Source organism: Brienomyrus brachyistius, chromosome 9, assembly GCF_023856365.1.
Source record: "Brienomyrus brachyistius isolate T26 chromosome 9, BBRACH_0.4, whole genome shotgun sequence".
NCBI classification, from domain to species: Eukaryota; Metazoa; Chordata; class Actinopteri; order Osteoglossiformes; family Mormyridae; genus Brienomyrus; species Brienomyrus brachyistius.
Genome location: NC_064541.1, coordinates 11,736,128 through 11,759,180, shown reverse-complemented (window position 1 = coordinate 11,759,180; position 23,053 = coordinate 11,736,128). Strand labels below are relative to the sequence as shown.

At 47.2% G+C, this 23,053-nt stretch overlaps 1 protein-coding gene across 1 annotated transcript in view; it reads right to left on the bottom strand.

Moving 5' to 3' along the window:
• Nucleotides 1–23,053, bottom strand: part of LOC125749095 (intermembrane lipid transfer protein VPS13B-like) — a 209,711-nt gene that overhangs the window by 180,747 nt on the left and 5,911 nt on the right. The window contains 4 exon segments of the mRNA XM_049025986.1: nt 1,549–1,723; nt 2,025–2,206; nt 4,426–4,593; nt 9,138–9,258. Of these exon segments, the coding sequence (XP_048881943.1) occupies nt 1,549–1,723; nt 2,025–2,206; nt 4,426–4,593; nt 9,138–9,258 (646 nt within the window).

The following is a 23,053-nucleotide window of genomic DNA, read 5'->3' as shown; positions in this document are numbered from 1 at the left end:
AAACCTTGCAGCCCTACCCTCAAATATTAACCGGAAATCAGTTCTGAGACCATCACATATGACCTTGTGTAAATTCCACTGACACTCCACAAGGATTTTTAGCTGCTGATAAGCAGTGACCTTCAGATGCTAGCCTGAAGACCACTCAAACCCGACACAGCACCGGGGCTGGAAGAAACCTTCTCTCTTACTAAGCAAACACGGTGCCGGTATCCGTCCAGGGCAGCCTTACTCATTCCTTACACTCCACTTTTCTCCCCAATTCTTTCCATTCTTTCACCTATTTTTTTAAGTGCCTGGTGGGTTCATTAAAGTGTATCAGTCACAGATTTCTAACTGCTAAGCAGAAAGGCAGAGGTGCTGGCAGAGTCACACACGGATCTGGTGTGGTGATGCGGAACCTGACGTGCATGTGCCGACTGCCAGAGAGTGTCGTGCATACGGACACAGGACAGGCTTGCACGCGTGTGCCTTCACACAGATCTGTTTAACTTTTTATGATGTTTTAACATGGGGGGGGGGGCAGCACGCATGACAAGTTAATATTCCATTTTGAAACATTCTCAGGACGGCCTTGTGCAATTAAGTCACAGCCAATTAATGCAGCACATCTCCAGAGGAAGGCGGCCGACCTCGCAAGGCCATGTGTTACTGCGGTGTCAACTATCAGAGAACAGGCAGGAAGCAGGGAAAACAGGCGTGCTACACTCCCCACCACAAAACCCCTCCACTGCACCCATTCAGCCTGAACAGCTGGAAATGAGAACATATTATTTGATTCTACACACATGGAAATATTACGATTATTTACCGAGCTTTGTATCACCAAAGGCCCACTTTACTGCCTTCCCGCAGGAAACGAAAAAGTATATATATACATGATGGACTTCAATATGCCGTGCCCCCCCCCCCCCCCAGTATGTTTTAACATTCATCCTCTGCATATCCATACACTGACACAGAGCCTTACATCTGGCATGGGGGGTGGGGGGCATGAAGACTGCCTGCCAGCTAGCACTCTGTCTCTTAGCTATAAATTTATTCCACCACACAGGCGACCCCCGTCTCATCTCCACTGCTGTGAACCGTGAGGAGGATTGGGGGGGGGGGGGGGGACTCAGACTTGTCGTTTCTACATTTCACAGGATAATCTTGCCTCTGCTTAGTCTCCAGGTGTCTCCCCCTTCCTTGGCGGTGAGAGGAGGGAGATGTGATCGACCCCCCCACCCCTCAAAGTCCTGCCCCCGCAGATGGAGGGGATCACATTTGAAGACAGCTCACCCTATCCAGTTACACACACTCACTCCAGGCAGGAGACACACGCGGGCCTCGCGTACGCGCATGTGCACACGCACGCCACAGCCCAGCACCCACCTGCCGAGACGGTTTTACGAGTCAAACCCCGTGACAGACATTAAGGCTGGGTGAGCAGGCAGGCCGCGTCAGAAGTGGCTTCTTGTGTATTGTCTCTGAAATCGAATTACAAACATTGTACAGGCCGAGGCCTATAACCATGGCTGCCATGGTGCCGTTCATAGCACCACTGACCGGGAACGTTGAGGCCGGCCTCCCGGCTGTGGCTGCCCGCCTCGTCCGTCTCACGGTCCCTCTGCCCTCCGAGCTCCCCATAGTAGAGGGCGATGCCCAATTCCATGACGCGGATGAACATGGGCAGCTGCTGATCGGTGATGGACAGCTTCAGACTCTCCACCATCGTCTGGATCTGTTATCAGCAGAGCCCATTAGAAATGCCTCATTAATAAAACAAAACAGCAAAACACCGACTCGAGATAGTGAAACCACAACATGTTCCGCAGAAAACGCATCGCGTGTATCCAGTCTCCCAGCTATAAGGAGCCCTTCATTTCAGTTCATCACTCAAGGAATTAAGGCCTAATAAAACCCCATCAGACGACAACATCAAAAACATAAAAACAGCACAATAACAAGCATTAATCGCTGCCATCATGTCCAGCTGCCAGCTTCAGGAGGGAGGGGTGGGAGGGGGCCGTCTGGGCTCTCACTTTAATGACAGAAGGGATCTTGGCGTTGATGTTGTCGTAGGTGAAATGCAGGCGCGTCCTGAAGGAGCACTTGTAGAGCAGCGGGTCCTGGTAGAATTCAATCTTCCCGCTGGCGTTCCTCTTGTCCAGGCAGACGGTACAGTCGGAGAAATTGATGGTTTTCCTCAGGACGAGGTCAGGGGCTGAGTGAAACACAAGAGCGCGGTTTTACAAGGGTGGGGGGGGGGGGGGCGGGATGAGGAAAAGCGGCCAGACACTCGCAGTAAATCCCAGTTATCTCTGCCTGTTTCAGTCCAAGGAAGCACAAGAGGAAGGAGAGGACAACATAGTCCAGGGCTCAGCCGGGCCGGCAGCCCCAAAGAGTGAGGGAGGACCAAAAGGTAAGTAAGCCATCTGGTTGTGAAACGTCATTCGTTTATGGCGTACTGAAGCCATCCTATGGGGGATACAGCGGTTCAGGGAGTAGCGTCACTGCCTCAAACCTCTAGCGCAGAGGATTCGGTTGCCGTCTCTGCTGTGTGTGAGGTTTGCGTGTTCTGCTTGTGTTTTGTCCAGTCACCCCAAAGACACGTACAGAGAATGGCATTTCTAAATGCTGCCTGGCCCTGTGCTAAACTGGCATCCCACCCAGGGTGTCTCCTGCCATGTGCCTCAGACTTCCCGGGTTGGGCTCTTTAGGCTCACTGTAGCCTTGTACTGGATAAGCTGTTATACAAGATGTATGGATGCATAGAAGAAGCCTTATGTGATAAAAAAGGAAGCTAGCTACAGTCGCCCCCGCCCCGAGTGACCCGTGGCTGCACAGAGCTGCTTTCTGTCCTATGCTGGTACAGAAACAGCTGCATGCAGCGATACCGTCTCTAATGAGAAAGCCAAACGGCCCACAGCCACGTCTCGCTGTTAGTGGAGCTCCCTCATTCCTTCTGGCCAGGAAGGTCACATTTAGCACACTTAGCCTGGTAACTTTATGCTTCCGTTGATTATTTTTGCATACCGCGCAGCCAGGATACAATCCAATCGCGCCAGCTACATAGAGACACCACTCAACGACAAGAATGCTCATATTTCCACCACTACCATATGTAGGGACTTGAGAATACGCCTGAAGGACCACCTCGAAGAAAAGTGATTTACTTACGAACTGCACCAAAGTGCAAACCTGGGATTTAAACTGCATGTTAAACATTGAGTCTTAATCTTCTAACACAGCAGTAAGTATATTAAATGGTTCGAAACAGCAACATGGCTACCACTGTCAATAAATTAGATTTATTTCTAAAGTTAGCGGCTATCGGCAAAGTTCCTCAGTATATTAGCTGGCACGACTCCAAACACCAAGTCTGTGCGTCATTCTGCTAACATTTTTCAAAATAAAGGCAAGCACCATAAATCAAGCACCACCTGATTACCCCCCCCCCCCCCCTCCACCAGTGCTTAAGTTCGGTGCTTAAGAACTGAAGGCTACCAGTTCAAATCCCAGTAAGGACACCACTGTAGTATAAGATGTTTAACCTGAACTGTTCCACTAAACGATAAGTGTAAGTGCTGATCTGAGAGAGAAGAACACAGTATAAGAGTGCAGCAATTGATGATGATGATAATAATAATAATAATAATAATAATAAATACATAGAAACATTGGCCTGGGCTGTGCCAATTATTTTCTATGTAGGGCTACATCCAAAGGGTTATATTTAAAAGGTTTTTTAATAATTCTTATAAGTTACAACAATAGTCACTTTTTAGCTTTCACTAAATTAACTGTAAATTCAAAGGAAAAGATTCGTAGGCCTCTGCATAAAAACTTTACTCATAAGAACATAAGAAATTTATAAACAACAGGAGGCCATTCGGCCAATGAAGCTTGTTTGGGGGGAACTTAACTAATAGCTCAGAGTTGTTAAAATCTTATCTAGCTCTGATTTAAAGGAACCCAAGGTTTTAGCTTGCACTACACTAGCAGGAAGACTATTCCATACTCTAACTACATGCTGTGTAAAGTAGTGCTTTCTCAAATCCATTTTAAAATGTTCTCCCGCTCATTTCCACCTATGGCCATGAGTTCTAGTATTCAAACTAATTTTGAAATCCAGACCTTTTAGAATCTTACATACCTGGATCATGTCCCCCCTTCATCCCCTTTGCTCGAGGCTGAACAGATTCAGCTCAGCTAACCTCTCCCCCTCCCTTTTTTTTTTTTTTTAATGACCACACCAGTGACCCAGTACATATAGCTCCAAGGGCCATCTTGTGCCTAAGGTCTGGCTCCGTTTCATTAATTCATGCCCTTGATTGCTGTGTTGCTGAGTTGTCCAGGCCTCTCCATGTATTTAGAGGCCGACAACAACAGCAGCAGCAGACTAAGAAAGGATCCTGTGATGGCATCCTGCTCCACCAGTACCTGTCACATCCATGAAGGCGCGGTCCCAGAACTCGTCCACAGTGAAGCAGTCAGCCGAGGTGATGTTGACCGACAGCACGATGTCGTCCTCCACGTACTTGAGGATCAGGTTGTTCACCACGATGTTGACGTTGTTCACCACTCGTCTGATCAGGCTCTGGACATAGCCTGGGACAAACGGGGGGGGGGGGGGGGGGGGGTTAAAAAAATCACAGCTGCATAGTGAGTCCTACACCCTACTGGCTGCAACCCGCAGCTTCAGACACACACCCCCCCCCAGAAAGCAGATGGTGAAAGCCTGACCTTTGTGGTCCACGCACACTCATAAATAAGCAGCGGGACTGATGTGTTATTTTTCGCTGTGGTGTAGCCCTTGGACATGAACTGTGAAACAAGCTAAACATCCATAAGCAAACATTTCTGCTGCGCTCGTAGGCCCGGCAGCACCTCTCACACCCAACAGATTCACGGAGCTCGGACACAGTGTCCAGCATAGTTGGAGGACAGGGGCCCGCGGCCGTGCGCAGAGAAGCTGCATGTTTCCTGATATCGATGCGCTGCTTCTTCACATGGCTAAATGTTACCCTTTAAGGCGTGGCCTTCTGACCCTTACAGCGCCCAGGGAATTCTCCAACTGCACCCTCACTGTTTCTGTAAATATTAAACGGCTAAAGCAGAAAAAGGCGACTATGGCACCCCCACAAAAAAAGTCACCTTTGCAGGGTGCAATTTCAAGAATAACTTATTATAAAAGCCTTACTGCACAAATTCGATTACTTAAGATCAGTCTAAAAGAAGGAGGATTTGAAAAGGGCCGCCATCCCATAGTGATGGGGGAGTGGAACTAGACACACCCCACAAGGTAAAACGTTGTCAAATTTGTTGACTACACCCCACATTCCCTCTGACTGCAGAAATCTCTCACTGACCTTCAGTCACAGTTCCCCCAGGTACTTCTACTAAATACCATAGGTGTGCACCAGTCACTGGCCATCAGTAACTCAGTACCAATGCGGAGAAACAGAAGCTCGCAAGGAAAAACATACATGGTAAGGTCGTTACTCAACAAAGCAAGAAAGAACTTAAAATATTACAGACAGGGGAGTCTCCACCATAAAATAAGAAAATATACTGCAATAAATCCTGCTAACCACAGGACCAATAGCATTATTCATTCTTCCCATGTACTGTTAAACACAGTCACTGAGAGTTAAACACATAAAACTAATGCCTTCTCCTTATTTTCCAAGCAAAACGTTTGCCTTCCTGCATCTGCACGGCTCAGGTGATAATTAACGCAGCATCGTTAACGAAACTCACAGAGGGCCGGTGTGTACCTGAGTGGACACGACTGCCCCCCGCCCCATCCCACTGGGACAGCTTGGCTGAATTGCGCTCCACAGCGCATGGAAAAAATAATGGAAATGGAGGAATTAATGGTCGGAAACCGTGCCGACCTGGGGGGGGGGGGGGCATCGTCCTCAAGCCACGGAGGCCGGCTCTGCGGAAACCACCGAAACTGTGTGGTTTGATGGTTTGACTGACAGTAATAAAAGCGCAGTCGCAGAACCACCATCAGTGGTGCCTGTAACTGCAGAGGTTTGACTGCCAGCACCAATGAGACGCAGTCAAACATGTGGCCACATTACTAACATGGACTCTGATTGCTTGCGTGCATTAACGATAACAGTAAAGTGAAGTCCTCTGTCCTGCCCTCTACCCCTCCTATGGCACAGCCTCCTCCCCACCCCAATCCTTTCGCGTGAGGTATCCGGGTCAGCAAGAAGGCTGCCTACTGCACCTGCAGCTGGGGCAATAAAAATCCAGGCTTTGCCAAGCACCACCCCCACCCCCACTCCACCAACCACCACCATTCCTTCCTCTGGATCCAATTTGCTGTGCCGTGGAGCCCCGCCGCCTCTCCCAGCCTCCGCCGCCCCCCGCCACGAGGTATTTCTGTAAACAGGCTGCGCCGCCAGCACCTGTGCCGCGGCCCCACAGGCGAAGGAGCCCACTTAAAGCCGCTCAGCCATGAAACGAGTGGAAAAACCAAGGCCTTTATGGGATCCCCGGGCAGGCCGGGTGAGCAGAGAGGAAGGAGAGGCAGGCCGTGCCGTGCGCGGGGAAAAGGCCGGCCGGCTAGTGGTGCCAGGGCACAGAGGCCATCGTAGGCACACCCACACCCAACAGGCCTGCATCCTCTCACAAACCTACAATTAGCGCTTTTACCGAAATAGATCTTTTAATCTGAACATATGGCTACCGATGCATAAAAGCCTTTTGCAAGTAAAGGCGCCATATAATTCAAAGGATTTAAGAAAGTCATTTACATCTCGGAAGAACTGTTTTATTTGTCTTCAAAGGGCTGTTATTAAGTGATACAAACTTTCAGCCCTTCCAGATGGCCTTTTAATTATTATTTTATTTATATACATACATAAATATTTTTATACATACCAAACCTGCGAACAGGCCAACTTGGCTATTTATATATGGCAGTTCATTTTTAAAAGCAGATTTTAATTGCAGGTTAGAGGTTTACAACGTGTTGTGCAAACAGACTAACAGTTATGCGCTTTAGGTTCTGGTCCTGCGGACAGTAAGATTAGCAGAGGCGGCTGCTCAGTTGAATACAGCAGCAGCCCCGGATCTGGGATTTTAACACAGAGCTTAGAAGGCAGCGTTGTGAGTCAGACCCACAGAGCTCCCATGTCATGCGAAGGCACCTCACCACCCCTCGACCCCAGACTACTCTAACATGTTCTTCTCCAGCCGCATGGGGTAAGACGGTTTTCCAGGCAGCAGCAGTTAATCAAAGCAAAAGGCAATTGGTTTCTTCACAGAGGGCAAACATTTGGGCTCCCCAGTAGAGGCAGATTCCAGATTCGTCTACAGAATCATGGAGTAAGAAACTCAACTGCAATCACTGGTGGCACAAAAACGACATATGACCTACGACCTGAACTGGGCCAGGCCTCAGTACCACCTAAACAAACCAGCCCATAAACATGGATTGGTTTATGTCACACACTGGCTTTTCATCCTTTTTCACCAAGAGGAAATCCCCGTCTAAATCAGCATCAGTGTTATTACTGGACACACAAGCAAGGGGACAGCAGGCTTCGCCAGGCTCAACCATGTCTTAAAAAAAATTATGCCTTTTAAAAAAACACTTATCGGAAGTTCTTCAGAGTAATTTACGTTGTGCTGGGTAACGTGTGTCTGTGTGTGTTTATACATGCTTGACCTGGATGGGTGTATGTGTATGAGTGTGTGAGATATACATTACATTGTGGGGACCAGTGGAGTCGGGGTTAAGGTGGTCATTGTTGGTATTAGGGTTTTGTCCATAGAAATCATTGGACGGTCCCTACAAAATTATGAGTAGAGGTCTGTGTGCATGTGTGCCTATGTGAGTGTGCCTTTCCACAGGCTGGGACATTGCTATGGAGACATAAAGGAAGAAAAAAGTACAATAAAAGTCCAGGATGATTTTAAGGGATGCTCTTCAGTGCCACTGCAAGAGGCTCCAACTCAGAGCTTCCAGCTGGAAGCTGTAGAATCTCCCAGACACGAGGAACCCCAAAGACCAGGTTGGAGACTGGGGAGAGGCGCGCTCACTGGGGCGAGGGAAGGAACCTAACATGTGAAGGAGCCCCACAGAGCTGTCACACACCCAGTTCTGGCTGCTTAGCTTCAGGGACTCAGGCCACGACAGGCTTAGGAGTTTAAGAGCAGCGCCATGCTTAATATCACACGCCATCCCCCCACTAAGGGAAAGGTCCTTTCAGCTTCTGCTTTTCATCACAACCACTCGCCTGATTTTCGGCCCCATATGTGAAAGCTGACTTAACGGTTCCCGATACCCCAGACTTGCTCTGGAGTCTCTGAACTGTCCCCGGTGCCCATGTCAGCACAATCCCCACAGCCTCCGTCTGCTAGAGAGGCTTTCTTTCTTGGGTCAGGACCGCCAGCGTAGGCATGGCGGAGTGGAGCGGCCTGACTGAAGGGGAAGCTTCTGAGCCAGCTGGCCCAGATTTGACTGTAGAATCCTTCTCGGCCGAACGATGCCAGTTATATTTCATCGCTACAGAGCTTCTGGTCCCATAGCAGCAGGTCGCAGCTCAGCTCAAACCCTGGTACTTATTCACCGACCCAGACCAATGCTCACATGATCATGCTACACAAACAATTCATTTTATATATAGAAAAACTATAATCGCAACACCCACATTGACATGCAATTCATAATTTTAAGACATAGTATTAGCATTGATTTGAGAGTATCATTGTCCAAACAGTAAACAAAATAATGAAAACAACCCTATAAGATAAAGAGGAAGGTTAAAGTGAGTGGGAATTACAGCATATTGTTAACACCATTTATCTGCAGTCTCAGCACTCTCACATAGGGTGACTGTGTTCTGATAGTACCGGTGCCTCAGAGCGACCAAGTTGTTACTTCCTGTCTGCTTAAGAGCAGATTTGAAGGAGGCTTGCAGACCACATGAAGGCCGTGTGTCCGACCAGCATCCTCCTGTGGCCAGACAGACATCTGGTCAAGTGGCCTTGCAGATAAGAGCTGTCCATCAATGATTAAGAAGCCCCCCCCCCCACTCCACCAGGCCTCTTTCATAACCCTGAGGCCCGGTCACAAGAAGCGGGTAGGAGGAGCGGCAGTCCTGTCCCCTCCCTCTGAGGCCATCACTCACCTGGGGGCAGGTCCGGGTCAGCAGGGGCTGCCTGCAGGACACGGCGGGGCTTGGCGGATGACTTGGCGCTGTCCGAGGCGCTGGGGCCCGTGGAACCGGAGCCGCAGCTCTCATGCTCGTCCTGTGGAAGGCAAACATCCCCAAACAATGACGCTCGGGTCAAGACGCCCGGCCGTGGAGAAGCCCCCCCACACACGCACTTTATAACCCCTACGGCTTTACAAATAAACTCTGGGCCTGGGATGAAAAGAGCGATGGGTTCTCCTGCGAGGCCCGAACTCCCATCCTCAGCAACGGAGGAATGTCAGCAAGAGGAGGAAATGGACATCTCCTTACTGATGGCCCTCAGATAAACAGGAGTGGGGGGGGAGCATCCCTAGTTATTTATTGTGCAGTATAAATGCATGGAAGAAAGTGGCTTGTTGTTAAACGAGGAGTCGAAGGACACCAAAAAGGCTGAGAAGAGAGGAGAAAGAATATCACTGAGTAATCTCAACTTAAAATGGGTGATGCCCACAGCCCGTCTCTAAGCGATGCCGGGCAGTCTGGCGAAAGACCACATAACATCCGCTGCCAGTTCTGACCACTGTATAGGCTCATATCACGCAGGAAAGACGTTTAAACAAGCTGCAATGATCAACAGGGGTCTTTGCCTACTACACGGCTAACATCCCGACCCCTCTGGCAAATGGGGAGTAAATGCAACCAAGCTGCATTATCTGCCCCCTCCCACACTCGCAGCTCCGGTGAAGCCCCAACGTTCCTCAATTAGGTTCAAATTAATAGATCCGATAAGAAATATTCACTTCCCTTCTCTCTCTGCCAATACCGGAGATCCAAGAGGAAAATTAATCTCCCACTGAAGCAAAACACGAAGAAAGTGAGCCGCCCTCACCTCCAATGTGGCACTGATTAGCGTTTATAAAGCGACGTAACCTTTCCAGCCAAAAAAAAAAAATGTAAAAAAAAAAAAGCATGTGCAGACAGTGAAAACTGCGCGGGATCACATCTGGTTAGCATTTAGCGGTGGATAAAAATCGCAGGGCCTCAAAAGTCACAGTTATCCCGAGTAATGTAAACAGCCAAGGTGTCAAAATGAATCACGTCTGCCCCCCCCCCTCCATCTGACACAGCGTAATGAGCCCTGAGCGAAGAAGATGATTACATTTTAAACGCGCTCTACATAATCTGGAGGCGGGCATCCACAGACACGAGATTCGCCCGTCGCGGTGAAGTAAACACGGCGATGCCGAAACACGCGACTTTAGAGTGCCGGAAAAATATTTACGTGGAGCTCAGCAGAGACCCTGGGCCCCACGAACAGTTTTTCCGGGAATCGCCAAACAACAGAGGAGCAACAATAAATACCCCATCCGTTATGGAAACTGGCAATAATACGTGGGGGGAAAAACCAAACAGTTGATTGCTCACACATCTCTGCAAGTTTCCATCGCTTCAAAGCATCACTCCTTGATGTTTATGCACTGAAGTGAGATTTAATTTTTTGGTTAAAAAAGTTAATTAGGAGACACTAACATTTTTTGGTTTGTTGTAGTTATGGTGCACCGGTACAGAATGCAAAATGAACACACGACCCCTTTAATCACACTCTTATAAAATTCCTGCAGATAAAAAAAAAAACATTGAAAGGAACGCAATATAAGGTTTGCCACTTAAAACTGTGTTTGAGGTCCACAGTGCTGTTCAAGGTAGTAAGTCGGGCAGTACAGGAAGATTCCCCTGCCTGGATAAGCACCCAGCCTCCCCTCTTCCGAGACCTCCCGGTGATCACTCCCTGCCACTCCTCTTTGAGGGTAAGTGGACAATCCGAGGAGAGTGATGGACCTACTCAATAAGCAGACATCTGGGAGCTAGGCCAACAATACAACAGCCCTGTCAATAGGGGGCGCTCTGTGGCAGATATGTGGGGTGCCTGGCTGCTCAGATGACTCGTACCTTAACTCAGAAACCCACCTAGTCACCCCCCCCTCCACCCTGCATGTCCTCATCTTTAAAGCCAGAAGGTAAGTTCCGGCCCTAAACCGATCGGGCACAGCTTGACCTATGAAGTGAAATTGAAACCTAATACGGTCATTGTTAACAGAGCTCAAGGCCATCTCTTCAACATCAATTTGCCTCAAACCAAAGAAACCAGGAGTCTATTTGGTTTGAGGAAAAAACCTTTTTTTTAAGTGACATGTTGATAAGGAATAAAAATTCCTTTACAGACTTTCATTGCATTTTCTACAAAAACACTGTTTTTTTAAGGGGGGATTCAAACCATTTTAGGAATCTGTAAATTCCACACCATTTAAGTGGTATTAATTAGCACGTGTAAGACCAGCCACTTATAGCACCCCCCCCCCCCCCCCAACCCCCTAGTGAACTCGCAGTGACTTCAAAGGAGCATGCTGTGAGGGACGGCCCAGTCACAGAAAATAAACAAGGGAAACCCAAGCCAGCCCTTATCTGGGCAACGCAAACACACCCCTCTCAGGTCTGACACGGCAAGGCCTTGTCCTCCTTGTCATGGCTCAGTGAGAACTGGGGTTGTGGGTGGGGGGGGGGCACTCAGACAGCAAACAGCCAGCGAGTGGCTTGCTCCCTGCCTGGGGGTGTCGAGCGACTGCCCCACTCTGTGGGTGAGGAACGAGACTGAGGGGCTAGAATAGCATAATTAAGTGGCCAGGCAGAGAGATAAGGGGACCACAGAGCCAGAGTCCGACTACCTGAGCCTAAGCGCAACCCCCCAGACATTCAAAGGCCCCTCAAATACAGCACAGCTACCCCCCCCCCCCCCCCCCATCCAAATACACGCCCTTCCTTCTCTCACAAACTGCACAGGAGTTTAACATTTTTAAGCCATTACTACAGCTGGACATTTTACCAATGCCTGGACATTTTAGTTTAAGTGCCTTGCTTACATTATCCACAAATAAAGAGTGTCAAAATTCATTCATTCATACAGTATATCACTGTAGTACAGAGAAATGGTTTTGAAACAGGATGATGTTTCCCAAAATATTTGCCCACCGTTACACCGTTACAACTCTGTCCACCTCAGCTAGTCTCACCAAATTCAGTTCCTCCCACTAGCGGTAGAGCCCAGAAGTTAACGCTGGCCATACCCTCGGCAACTCAGAAGTAATCCAGGTTACACAAGCTGACCAACTCTAAAACTGAAACCAAGGGGGGGGAAAAATATGAAAAATTAATATGCTAGCTAGTCAAGTCAGTAGCAACAAATCCACATAAATCTGAAGTGAAAGGAACACACACAACTCACAGCTGCACATTCAATAGTATTACAGTTTTTCGTCTCCAGGGACCAAAAACCCTTCCAGCAAAGATCAATTAAAAACTTTTTCCCATTGGATATGTATTAGACCTGGAGGAGTAAAAAAAATAAATGGACCAAAAACATAAATGACAGAGGAGGACTGACTCCACAGAACGTCCAACATTTCACACATTGCCATCATCAGCTTCTCAGGAACACCAAGACTCGTCGCTCCCCACTTAAACTGCGCGACACACCCGCAGAAAAATCCATCATCTCAGCTAAAAATTAGCTGCTAATAGGTTTTTAATGAAACCGTAACAAACGCGAAAAGCCGTTAGAATGTGTGATTAAAGACGAGCTTCGTTCGCCCGGCTGAGGGAGTTAAATGAAAGCGGGGAGGCTGGTCCCACCAGGCCATGAAGCCAGGAGGGGGGGGATGAAAAAGAGTTAAGGAAAATATAGCATACAGACATACAGCTGGAATCCCTGCCGGCTCCCCGGGATTACGCACGCAGACGAACATGGACGGGTATCGCAGCATGTCAGCGAGCGCAACACTCTGATTGATTCCCTCACTGAAAACGGCTAATTAAAGTGTAATGCCCCAGAGATCTGGGGACGAAGGGTGCGCCGCTCTCACTGAAAAAAAGGGCAGGCTAACTCCTCGCCGCCCCCCCCCCACCCCCACCCCAAACGCACCATTTGTCAGGGATATTAATACATGGAGAAAACTATTTTAAAGCTAAAGACCTCCATCAGCACCTCTAATGCCTCGCAGTCTGCTGAAAGGTCGTTAAAAATATGGAGGAACGAGTCTGACTGAGCACAACTACAGAGCTAAAACGCATCACACGAATCTCTCTTTTTCAAAGGAAATTGCGGTGATGCATGAAAAGTTAAGAAGAAATACTTCAGATGAATACACAAGTCGCATGATTTATACGGTGCGAGTTTCTCGAAGCAGTAAGAGTGGGAGGTCGTTCTGGAATGACAGAAATCTGTGGGCTGTAATGTTCCTTAGGGCTTGAGGAAAAAACTAAGGAGTGCCTGAGGAAACCTGACGTGTCATTCTGAGCAGAGCCGTGCTATGAACGTGCCTAACGCCGGCGATGCCACTGGTGCCATACAGCAACCACCACCATCATCCAACCATGCCATGCCAACCGGCACCAACATGCATGAGATGCTCCGCTATGCCTCAGTGAGTGAGGGGCCGAGGACTCAACCTCCCACGCCCTCTTTAAACAGGTGAGCTGCAATGCTCGAGGACCATCTGCCTGGCATCTGTGAGGAGCGCATAGAAACATTGATGGTGGTCAAATCAAATTTATTCATTACATGGGGGGCAGGGGGGGGGGGTTAAACCTTAACTTGTAATTACGAAGCCTGCGTTTAAAACATCTTCCAAACCCTCATTTCTTTTGTACAACCGCACACCACAGGCCAGCTAACAATTCAGCACATACTCTACATGTTTGCATTTGCAGAACCGATAAACAACATAGCCCTAACTTCAAACATTTGTCAGTTGTAAAAATCCCTTGAATATTCAGGGGGGGGGGGTTATTTATTTCTTTTTGCCCGACTGGATTTCTTCTAGCAATTTCACTTCTTAACAATCCCCATGCCCAAGAAATTAGCTCACCCACTACAAAGGCAGCGGGCTCCCAGATTTCTTTTGTTACTGTTCTAAAAGTAGAACTGTTTACAAGGTCAGCGAGACCGAAAGTGTTACTAAGCACATTCAACTCTGCATAATGGCACAATGAAAGCACTCCATTAATTCTCTAAACATGTGCCCCTTTCAGAAGCCCTGAAATAAAACACATTTATTAAAGGGATGTGAAGAAAAAAAGAAAGTTCCAAGTAAACTGCCAAAGGCCGCATAATTACAGAAGTATTTCACACTGGGACCAAGAGGAATGGCGGTGATGTCAGAGCAGAGCCGCAGCCAGGGGGGCTGTGCCCGGGAAGGGCTGCATGTTCCTTTAAGCCATCTTCTTCTTGTTCCACGTTGAAATCGGCGGGAAAAGTAACCGAGGTAAAAGCAACCGCCACGGACGAACCCAGGATGCTCCGAGCTGCTGCTAATCATCCTCCTTGTACAGCCGGGCTTTGAACGGCAACAATGGGCCCTTTCTAACGGGCCGACCTGGAATGCCAAAATTGGTCGCAGTTGCTGTGCAGATGTTCTGACAACAGGACGACCGCAGGCCATGTGTTAACAGCTACCACGGCAGCGCGCATCTCAGCCGCCATCACCGCGGCGACCCGTGCGACGTGAAGCGGCATGTCACCCAGGAGCTCCGACATTTACTGCCCCTCCAGTCACACAGGCTTCAGGTTCCTCATCTGTGTTATCAAACTGATGACATAGCCTAAAATATGCCCCCACAGCCAACAGTATGACTGCTCGGTTAAAATCAACTGCACTATATAATTACTCACAAAACAATTTACAAACTAACCAAAAATGTGTTTCCTTATGTGTCCTGAGTGTTAGCCACAGGAAATAAAAGTCCTGTCTGTGTTATAGTAGCTACTGGTGGAAATGCAGGCAAAACTGAATAAATGAGGCCCACAGCAAATAAAATTCTACTAAATTATTTCACCACCACCACCCCCCTCCCAAAAGCAGAATAATAACCAAGGAGTGGGATTTGTGGGTTTCTCTCCCAGTTGCTGGCCTCCTTATCCCACTGAAACCCTGACTGCTGATACAAAACGCATTGCTGGGGAAAGGAGCAGGTCTTGATGGCTTTGGTGGGGGCCCAAGGCCTCTTCCGGCTGCCGATCGCACTGTGACCTCTTGACCTGGGTGTGGCCTATACACCCAAGACAGTATTCTATTAACAGTTGCAGTGGACCAGAACCAAACCACAAATTGCGGCACAAAATGCACAGAACACAAAGTCTCTCACACTATGAAGACAAAAAGGTGAAAAACAACTGTGAACTGTGGGCTGATGATGTAACCCTGAAATTCATCCCTAAGGAACGCCCCCCCTAACCCCCCCCCCCCAAAAAAAAAGACACATCCTTTTGGGGGTGACCATGAATTTAGTTTTCTGTTGACCCCTATTTACAGTAGTGGCGGAAGGGGGGGGGGGTTCTAGCACAAATCCCCACTCCCATGTAGAGGCCATGGTGAACCTGGGGGGCGGGGGGTTGATGAACTTGAAAAAAACACCCAATTTTCAGGAAGGATGCAGAATTGGAGTAGCCTGGTCCAGCACTGTCACTCAGCAGCAATATACAGTATGACCAAGCTCTGTCAAGGGAGAGAAATGCACAAATCTGGCTCACATTTAACAGCTGTATTCCAAGCAAAATACATTTTCAGTAAAACTACATTAAATCAAAAAATGTACCACAAGATGCAGTTTTTTTACATAAAGGAAGTCTAAAAAAATAAAAAAACTAGCCGAATGAAATTTGACCAGATTTCAAAGGCAGACAAGGCTGATAATTCGGAATATCGGTCTGCACACAATCTGTCAAGCCGGAACTGCAGATGGTAAATTAACTCACTTTGCGTGTTTGAAGGGGTAATTAAGCATTAGCTAATAACTCATTATAATAACAGCTCTGCCACCGACTGGCAAATTTGCGGAAAGAGCATTCAAAGCCACGCAAACAATTAGCAATTATTAAAATCGCACTCTTAATAACGCTTTTCCAATGTCCTTAAAGGAGGCCCAACATGGGGCCTAGCTCCCCGACAGCAGCAGGCACAGAGCGCCCCCAGCAGGGCAAACAGCTTCTTCAAACAATGACTTTGCTCTTGTCATTGTTAATAAAAACAAACAAATAAATTTTAAGAATGGGATGGGTGGATTGACGAGCGTGTGACTGACTCCCATTGGAAAGGCTACGAGAAAGAGACGGGGGGTGGCGGGAAGGGGGATATGCTCTCATTTTAGATCTGAGGCTTTCTGGTCCTTCAGATGTCTCCGCCGGCTAACCGCAGACCCTGGCGGCGCATGGGAAGCATGCAGGCTGCGCTGGCACACCAGCCCGTGCGCGTTAATAACTGCAACGTGTACACCCAAATCACGGCGGACGGCCCCGCAGCGTGCCATCGTATGCCAGCAGTGGGGGTGGAGTCCAAAGCCACATCTAAAAACCACCAATTCCTAATGGACCCTAATCACTGATTTCTAATACGGCCCCATCAATACACATTCCTCAGGCAGGAACCCAGACGCTTTCAGGTCATGCAAACACTGGTGTAGAGTCTAAATAAATAAACAAAGAGTACAGAAAGACAACTATCATGTTTGTAGACTCACATCCCTCTGCCCCAGAGCCCAGATCTGTTTAATGCTGGAAGGTTTGATTTTTTTAAAATTATACAATTATTTACTATTGCAGCTCAGGTCTAGATACAACGCGTCATCTAAGGGTCATTGGTCTGTGATCATCATGAGACTAGGAAATCCTGAGCCTGCGGGAGGGCGCCAGGGACAGAGGGAGCTGCAAGGGACCAGTTTCCTTAACCCCTCACATGCATGCATTCACCCTGACTGCAGCCCCAATGGGATTCCCCTACCAGCAGGGCGGCGGCGGCGGCGGCAGCGCTGTGTGCATTTTAATGGCGCTGAGTAAACATCACGTCTCACTGTTTTCCATATGCCAGAAACAAACAAAGGGGGAGCACATCTCTCCATGTTTGATCGGGTATGAGAATCGCATATAAAACACTAAGAACCAAAGGGCCTTGGAGACTGCCAGCCCACTGCTTTCTCTTTGTATTTCCTCTCAACAATGGGGAGGGGGGACGCCAAGGGGCTGAGAAACCGCCTTCACCCTGTCAGCTGGAATTTATAAGCCCCCACCCTCACAAAGAAAAAAATTTAAGCAATTACAACGTAATTATAACACATGTAAATTCTTATCATGTTGGTCACTGAAGGCAGCAATGTGGTACATCTCAAATGGGCGAGAACACTGTGTTTATTATCGTTGTAGCTAACCATATGCCTTCAGAAGGCCTTCAGCACCCTGACCCCTGAGGATGGAGAGTGACACGCAGGGCGGTTCTTCAGGCTCCACCCCTTCCCTGTGAAACCCCCACGTCGCATGGAACTGCCTGACTTACATAACTGACACCACCTTCCCGGAGGTGAGCGCCTTAAATAAGAAAAGTCACCTAGCTTTAATTACTTAAAACTAAGTGGCTGAGGAAACCGGACAGAAGCTGCATGGAGCGGTTTAAAAACCGCTTTGCCATCATTAACCACAAACAGGGCACATGATGGACAAGAGAAAACAAAACTCAACATAACATGATGATTAGTAGTCTGTGGCAAGCATTAGTGTGCTTGTCATCTAATTTCACCTTACCATACCCCCACCCCAAAACTAAGACAAAAATTGTGCTACTGGAGAAAAATTTTAATCCTTTTAGCAAGGAAAAGGGCATAAACTGCCATAATAGAATGAAACTAGGGCCATTATTGAGAGAACACCTATTTGGGGGGATGGACCAATCAAAAAAAAAGCTTCGCCAGTCATCTATGAGCACACAGCAACCTGTGTCCCTGAAGGAGAAAAATCCAGCAAGAGATTCCAGCTGCTGCCATGACCAGGGCCTGCTCACGCTATGACCGGAGCCTACACCTGCATCTGCTGGGGGTGGGGGTCTCCGCCAGTGTTTGCCAGTGGCTGCTTGATGGCCACGAGGAAAAGGAAGTAACCCATCTTCCTTACAAACAGCCCCCCCAATTACTGGCCCTCAGTGTGGGATGGTGGCTCCACGGGCTGCCTGGAGACGCGCCTACACCAACAGTCCTCACCGCTGTCAGATCAGGAAAGACTATGATGAATGCTGCTACTGTCAAAACCATGATTCATTGTCAACCTCAGCCTGTGCTCCCAGAATGCCGGGCTGCTTCTGCAGGGTGAGTGCTGGACATGCCCTGGCACTGTGACACGTCTACCATCAGAAAAAAAAGATACTACAAACATTCACTGATAAATTGTTTAAAAAAATGCATGGGTATTAATTTCCATCATTTCCATTTCTCTACAAAAACACAATTGTAAAATGTTTAATAAACTGACTTTAACCATGTTAAACATTTTACACATATGGTGGTATCTGAGTATGTTATCTGGCCACATAACAAGACATTAACTGCACAACAAATGAGGGGAACAAAATACACACCTGAACTAGGAGATTCAGAAAAATGTGGAGGCTCTCACTCCGAAGAGCATCTCATGATACGGGCCAATTACAGTTTTGCGGATTGTCAGCTTAAACCCTTGACGTATTAACAAGGGGAAGTGAGTCATTTGCTCTTTGTGATCACTGAGAGGGGCCACATTGCTAAGAGGAGCCAGCCGAACACAGGGGGGACACCATCCGGTTCAGACGGCCACTTAAGGGGGATTAAGCCCAGAAGCGTGAGCCTCATGCTCGTAGGAGGCTGATTACCAACTAACTGGGACGGAGAGGAAGCCCAAAAGTGAGGCTCCTCACTGCCTTCCTTTTGGGGCAAATCAGCTGGATAAGCGACACCAAAACTTATACAAAAACAAGACAACACTTTTAGATGTGTTATGCCAACAGTCAAATGAAACGGCAGAAGCCCTAGAAAAATTTGCCAGGTCAACAAAGACGGCAAACAAAAAAAAAAGGAAAAGCAAAATGATGGCATCAACTTTTTCTTTGAACAAAACAACCTCACAATTTAACAGGGAAATGCAAGCATAAACTAAGGGCTGTGTTAAGAAGAACATACATAAGAAAACCCAAAGAAATCCACATCGTCCTCATGGTTAGGACTGTTTATTGATCACTCCTGGATATAAAAAACAGACAGGAGAGGGAGGCTGGCTAATTAGCTCCTAGAGATTAACACCAAGAAGGCTTACAGATGTGAGCAGCCCAAAGGCCTCTTTCGCTGGACCAACGGGCTAACAGAAACAAACATTCATGCAGCCTTGCTGGACTATACAACAGCACCAGGTCAAACAGGTCACTGAAGGGGACATCTAAGAACTGTTTTAGACAAAATACCGGCAAATCCATTCAGAGAGCTGGAAAACCTACCGAAAACAATTCGGCACTAAAAGGTAGACTCCACATCAAACTGAGGAAGGGAAGCTGAGAAAATATACAAGGCGAGGCGGCTTTGACACAGCATACGAGCGGGAGCACGGGGCGTGGTAGGAGGTGTGTGGGGGGTGAGGACAGAAACAAACACTAGCTGTGGGGGCTGCTGACAAGTTTACCAAAGGGTCCAGTGCAGTGTAAACACAAGACCACCTGGGGGCTTCCTACTCTCAACACGGTTGCTGTTTCTCACCACTGGCCCGTGTGTCGAGTCGTGAGGGACGACCTCATTCAAACACACACGTTCCTCAGCCCCAGGGTGGCGTACAGAGGTGCACGGTTAGTCAAAGTCAAAACATACAAAGGAAAAACAGAGCTTCACAAACCAAAGCCTGGAAACCTACTAACTGAAGCCATGGAGAACACAAAGCAAACACCCTTAAGTTGGCACACATAGCGAAAGCCTAAACAAAACTGACATCTCGCACTTCCACCAAACAAAAACAAAACAACAAACAAAGCCGTAGGTGCATGGAGCCATCCTGTCCTGCCCCAAACAGGCGCATGCTGGATGAACAGCCACGTGGTGCAGGAGACGTGGATCTACAGAGAACCCTCTGTAAGCCATCTGCTCTCCACAGGCCCGGCAAGCAGAGCAGAGATTTCCGGACGGCACCGAACAGAGATTATCCAGTTTGTACTATCTGATTACAAAGCTCCAAGGCCTGTTTTTCTTTGTTCTTCATTTTCTTTTGACTTTTTTCCCCATTCTTTCATTTTATTCGGTTGGAGACTAAATGCACCTGAAACTTTCCCTTGAAAATCTTTTTAACAGGAAATTTCAGAGGATCAGAAAATTAAGTCGCCTTCATTAATCCAAACATTTTCATCCAGTTAGAGGAGAAAGACGACAAAATTACGAAATGTTTAAAAAAGCAAAAAAAGAAACACTAATCAAAAACATATATAATCTCTTTTATATTTTATTTTATATTATTTTAGGGTAGGGGATGGTGATCCATCGTTACATCACCACAACCCACAAAAAAGACTACCAGTCACCCAGAGGGGCAGTTGACAAAAGCACTGCAAGACTTCCACACCCAAGCAAATATATTACCACATTCAAAAGCACAAATTAAAGAAAGAGAAATCAAAACTGACATTAGGCCAAATTTACTTCAGCAAAAGGGACAGGATAATACAGTGCCAAGAAAAATGAGACAGTCGTCAAATGGCATGCGTGAGCTTTTCAGCCGATGAACCAGTTCTTTAGTTAGTAGCAGTTAAGTAAATAGACTTCCAGACAGAAGGTTGTAGGTTCAAATCCCAGGAGGATCCCCCCCACTAGGGGACCCCTGAGCAGGGTACTTAACCTAAAAGGCCTCAGTAATATGCAACTGTATAAAACGCTCAGACTGTAAGCTGGGAGCTTTGGTGAAAGGGTCTGATAAGCAAACAACAGGCTTAAGCGAGCGTCAGATAAGCGACGTAACGTGAAAGAATCCTCCGCACTGAAAGAGGAGGGCAGCTCTTACCAGCAGAATTTATTATTTATAAGGCGCGACACTGTAAGGGCACTAAAAATAGTTTAGAAGGAATCTACAAAGACACCCCCCAGAGTCACCACCACCCCCCCCCCCCCCCGCTGACTCGCTTGGCAGCCAAAGCCACAGATCTTGAAGGCACCTCCCCCCTGCATCTCGTGGCAAAGCATCAGTCACATTGGACACATTAGGAGAAAATCCACAGGCTGCAGTAAAACTCCAGTTACCCAATGCAGAAGACCTCCAGAGAAAATCCCTCTATCTCTGCCTCATTAAAACACTGATATTCATTGCCTTCATCCCACAACAGCACTGTCCGCTTTGCCCCTTTACATTCCTTTTTTTTTTTTAATTCTCAGTCATCCTTCCTCGTTCCACATCTGGTGCAGCTTAAACTGATATTTTTTAAGAAAAGAATGTTCCCAGTGCGCTTACAAGCAACGAGAGCGATTAACTCTAATTAAGCAGACAGGGGAACCCTTTGGTACCGATTTGGTGCCACGATCAGCTAAACAGAGCAGAAATTTTATGGATACCACAAGGTTAGAAAACAGATGACAAGAGAGGTCTTCCCACCAGCCAACCTTGCTTTTACTTATTATTTTTTTTTTTTTCAATGATTAAATTCTAGAAAGTGTGAGGCAGAAAGACAGATGCCGGGTCGCTGTTTGCGGCTAAGAGCTTTTTAAAGTTTTATGGAACCCAAGTGGTGGTACTTTAAACTAACTGCCTGTGTGTTACACCCCTTCTCCACACACCACGCTTAACCACTTCCAAAACTCTGAAAAAGATGTCAAAGGGGCACGGGGGCTGTGTACATGCCGGAGGACCGTGCCGTGCCCTGGACTGACCCCCGAAAAAAATAAAATAAAAAATTAGCCACCACCAGCCCTGGGCTTCCACTTTGAATGCTCTTGTGTTACACTTACTGGCCTTTGAGGAGTCTTATTAGATTCTCACTTTATTAGTTATACGTGTAGTTATGCAGCTATTTTGTAGCTCCTGATCCGATATCACTTACATTTGTAGCTGCACATTGATTGGTAGCTCAGCCTAGCGGCTCTTTTGCATAGTTGACTCCTTGACAGCATGAATGTTTGCAATGTGCCATTTTCCTCACTTGAACAAAAGAGTCTGCTAAAAATGTAAATGCAATGAACATGTAGCGAGCTTTCCAGAATAAGAAGCTTGTTTTCCCTGGAACTTCCAAGGAAGGGAGTCATGGATGGGAAAACTAGCACCACAGACACCTTAAGAACCATAGCAAAGTTGCCAGAACAAGAAATCAAGGTCACTGTTAAAAGGTGCCCAACAAACTATCATGCAAAGTCAATTAAGCCAGGTGCAATTTTACATTAAACCTTTTTGCTGGACCCACTTAGTGACACAACCCAGATTAGCTAAGGGATTTAACAGCACTTACCCATTAGGACATAAAAATTCCCACCTTACAACCAAGCTACCTGGCCTATGACCACATTGTCCCCCCATGTCCACAGTTTCTCTTCAAATCCATTTCAAATACCAGTATTCCCATTTTCCAGTGAACTGTCAATCCCAATGTATGGTGCCACCATTATCCAGCCAGTTTTATTTCACATACAGAAGCAACACCTTCTCCCATGACCTAAAGTTCAGTTTCCAAACCACTGCGCTACTGGCTAACCTGTAATAACACACATCCAGATAAAACACAAGGCTCTCTAATATGTGAAAAGTAGCTCTATGACTCGAGAATAAGTGCCTAGACTGATATATAATGGTGAAGCCAGACATAAACCTTTTCTTTTGTTTTACTAACTGTTCTTTATGTTTCTTTAAACTTTCCAACTTAAACAGCAGACAAGTGAACTGTAATTTGTAAAAAATAAACTTTATAAATGAAGAAAAATGTAGAAAGTACCAGCGCACACATTGTTTCATATTCGTTGTGGTATGTAGATCTTCCTCTCACCATCTATATAAAGTGTAATTTCATGAGCATTATATTCCATCCATCCATCCATTTTCCAAACCGCTTATC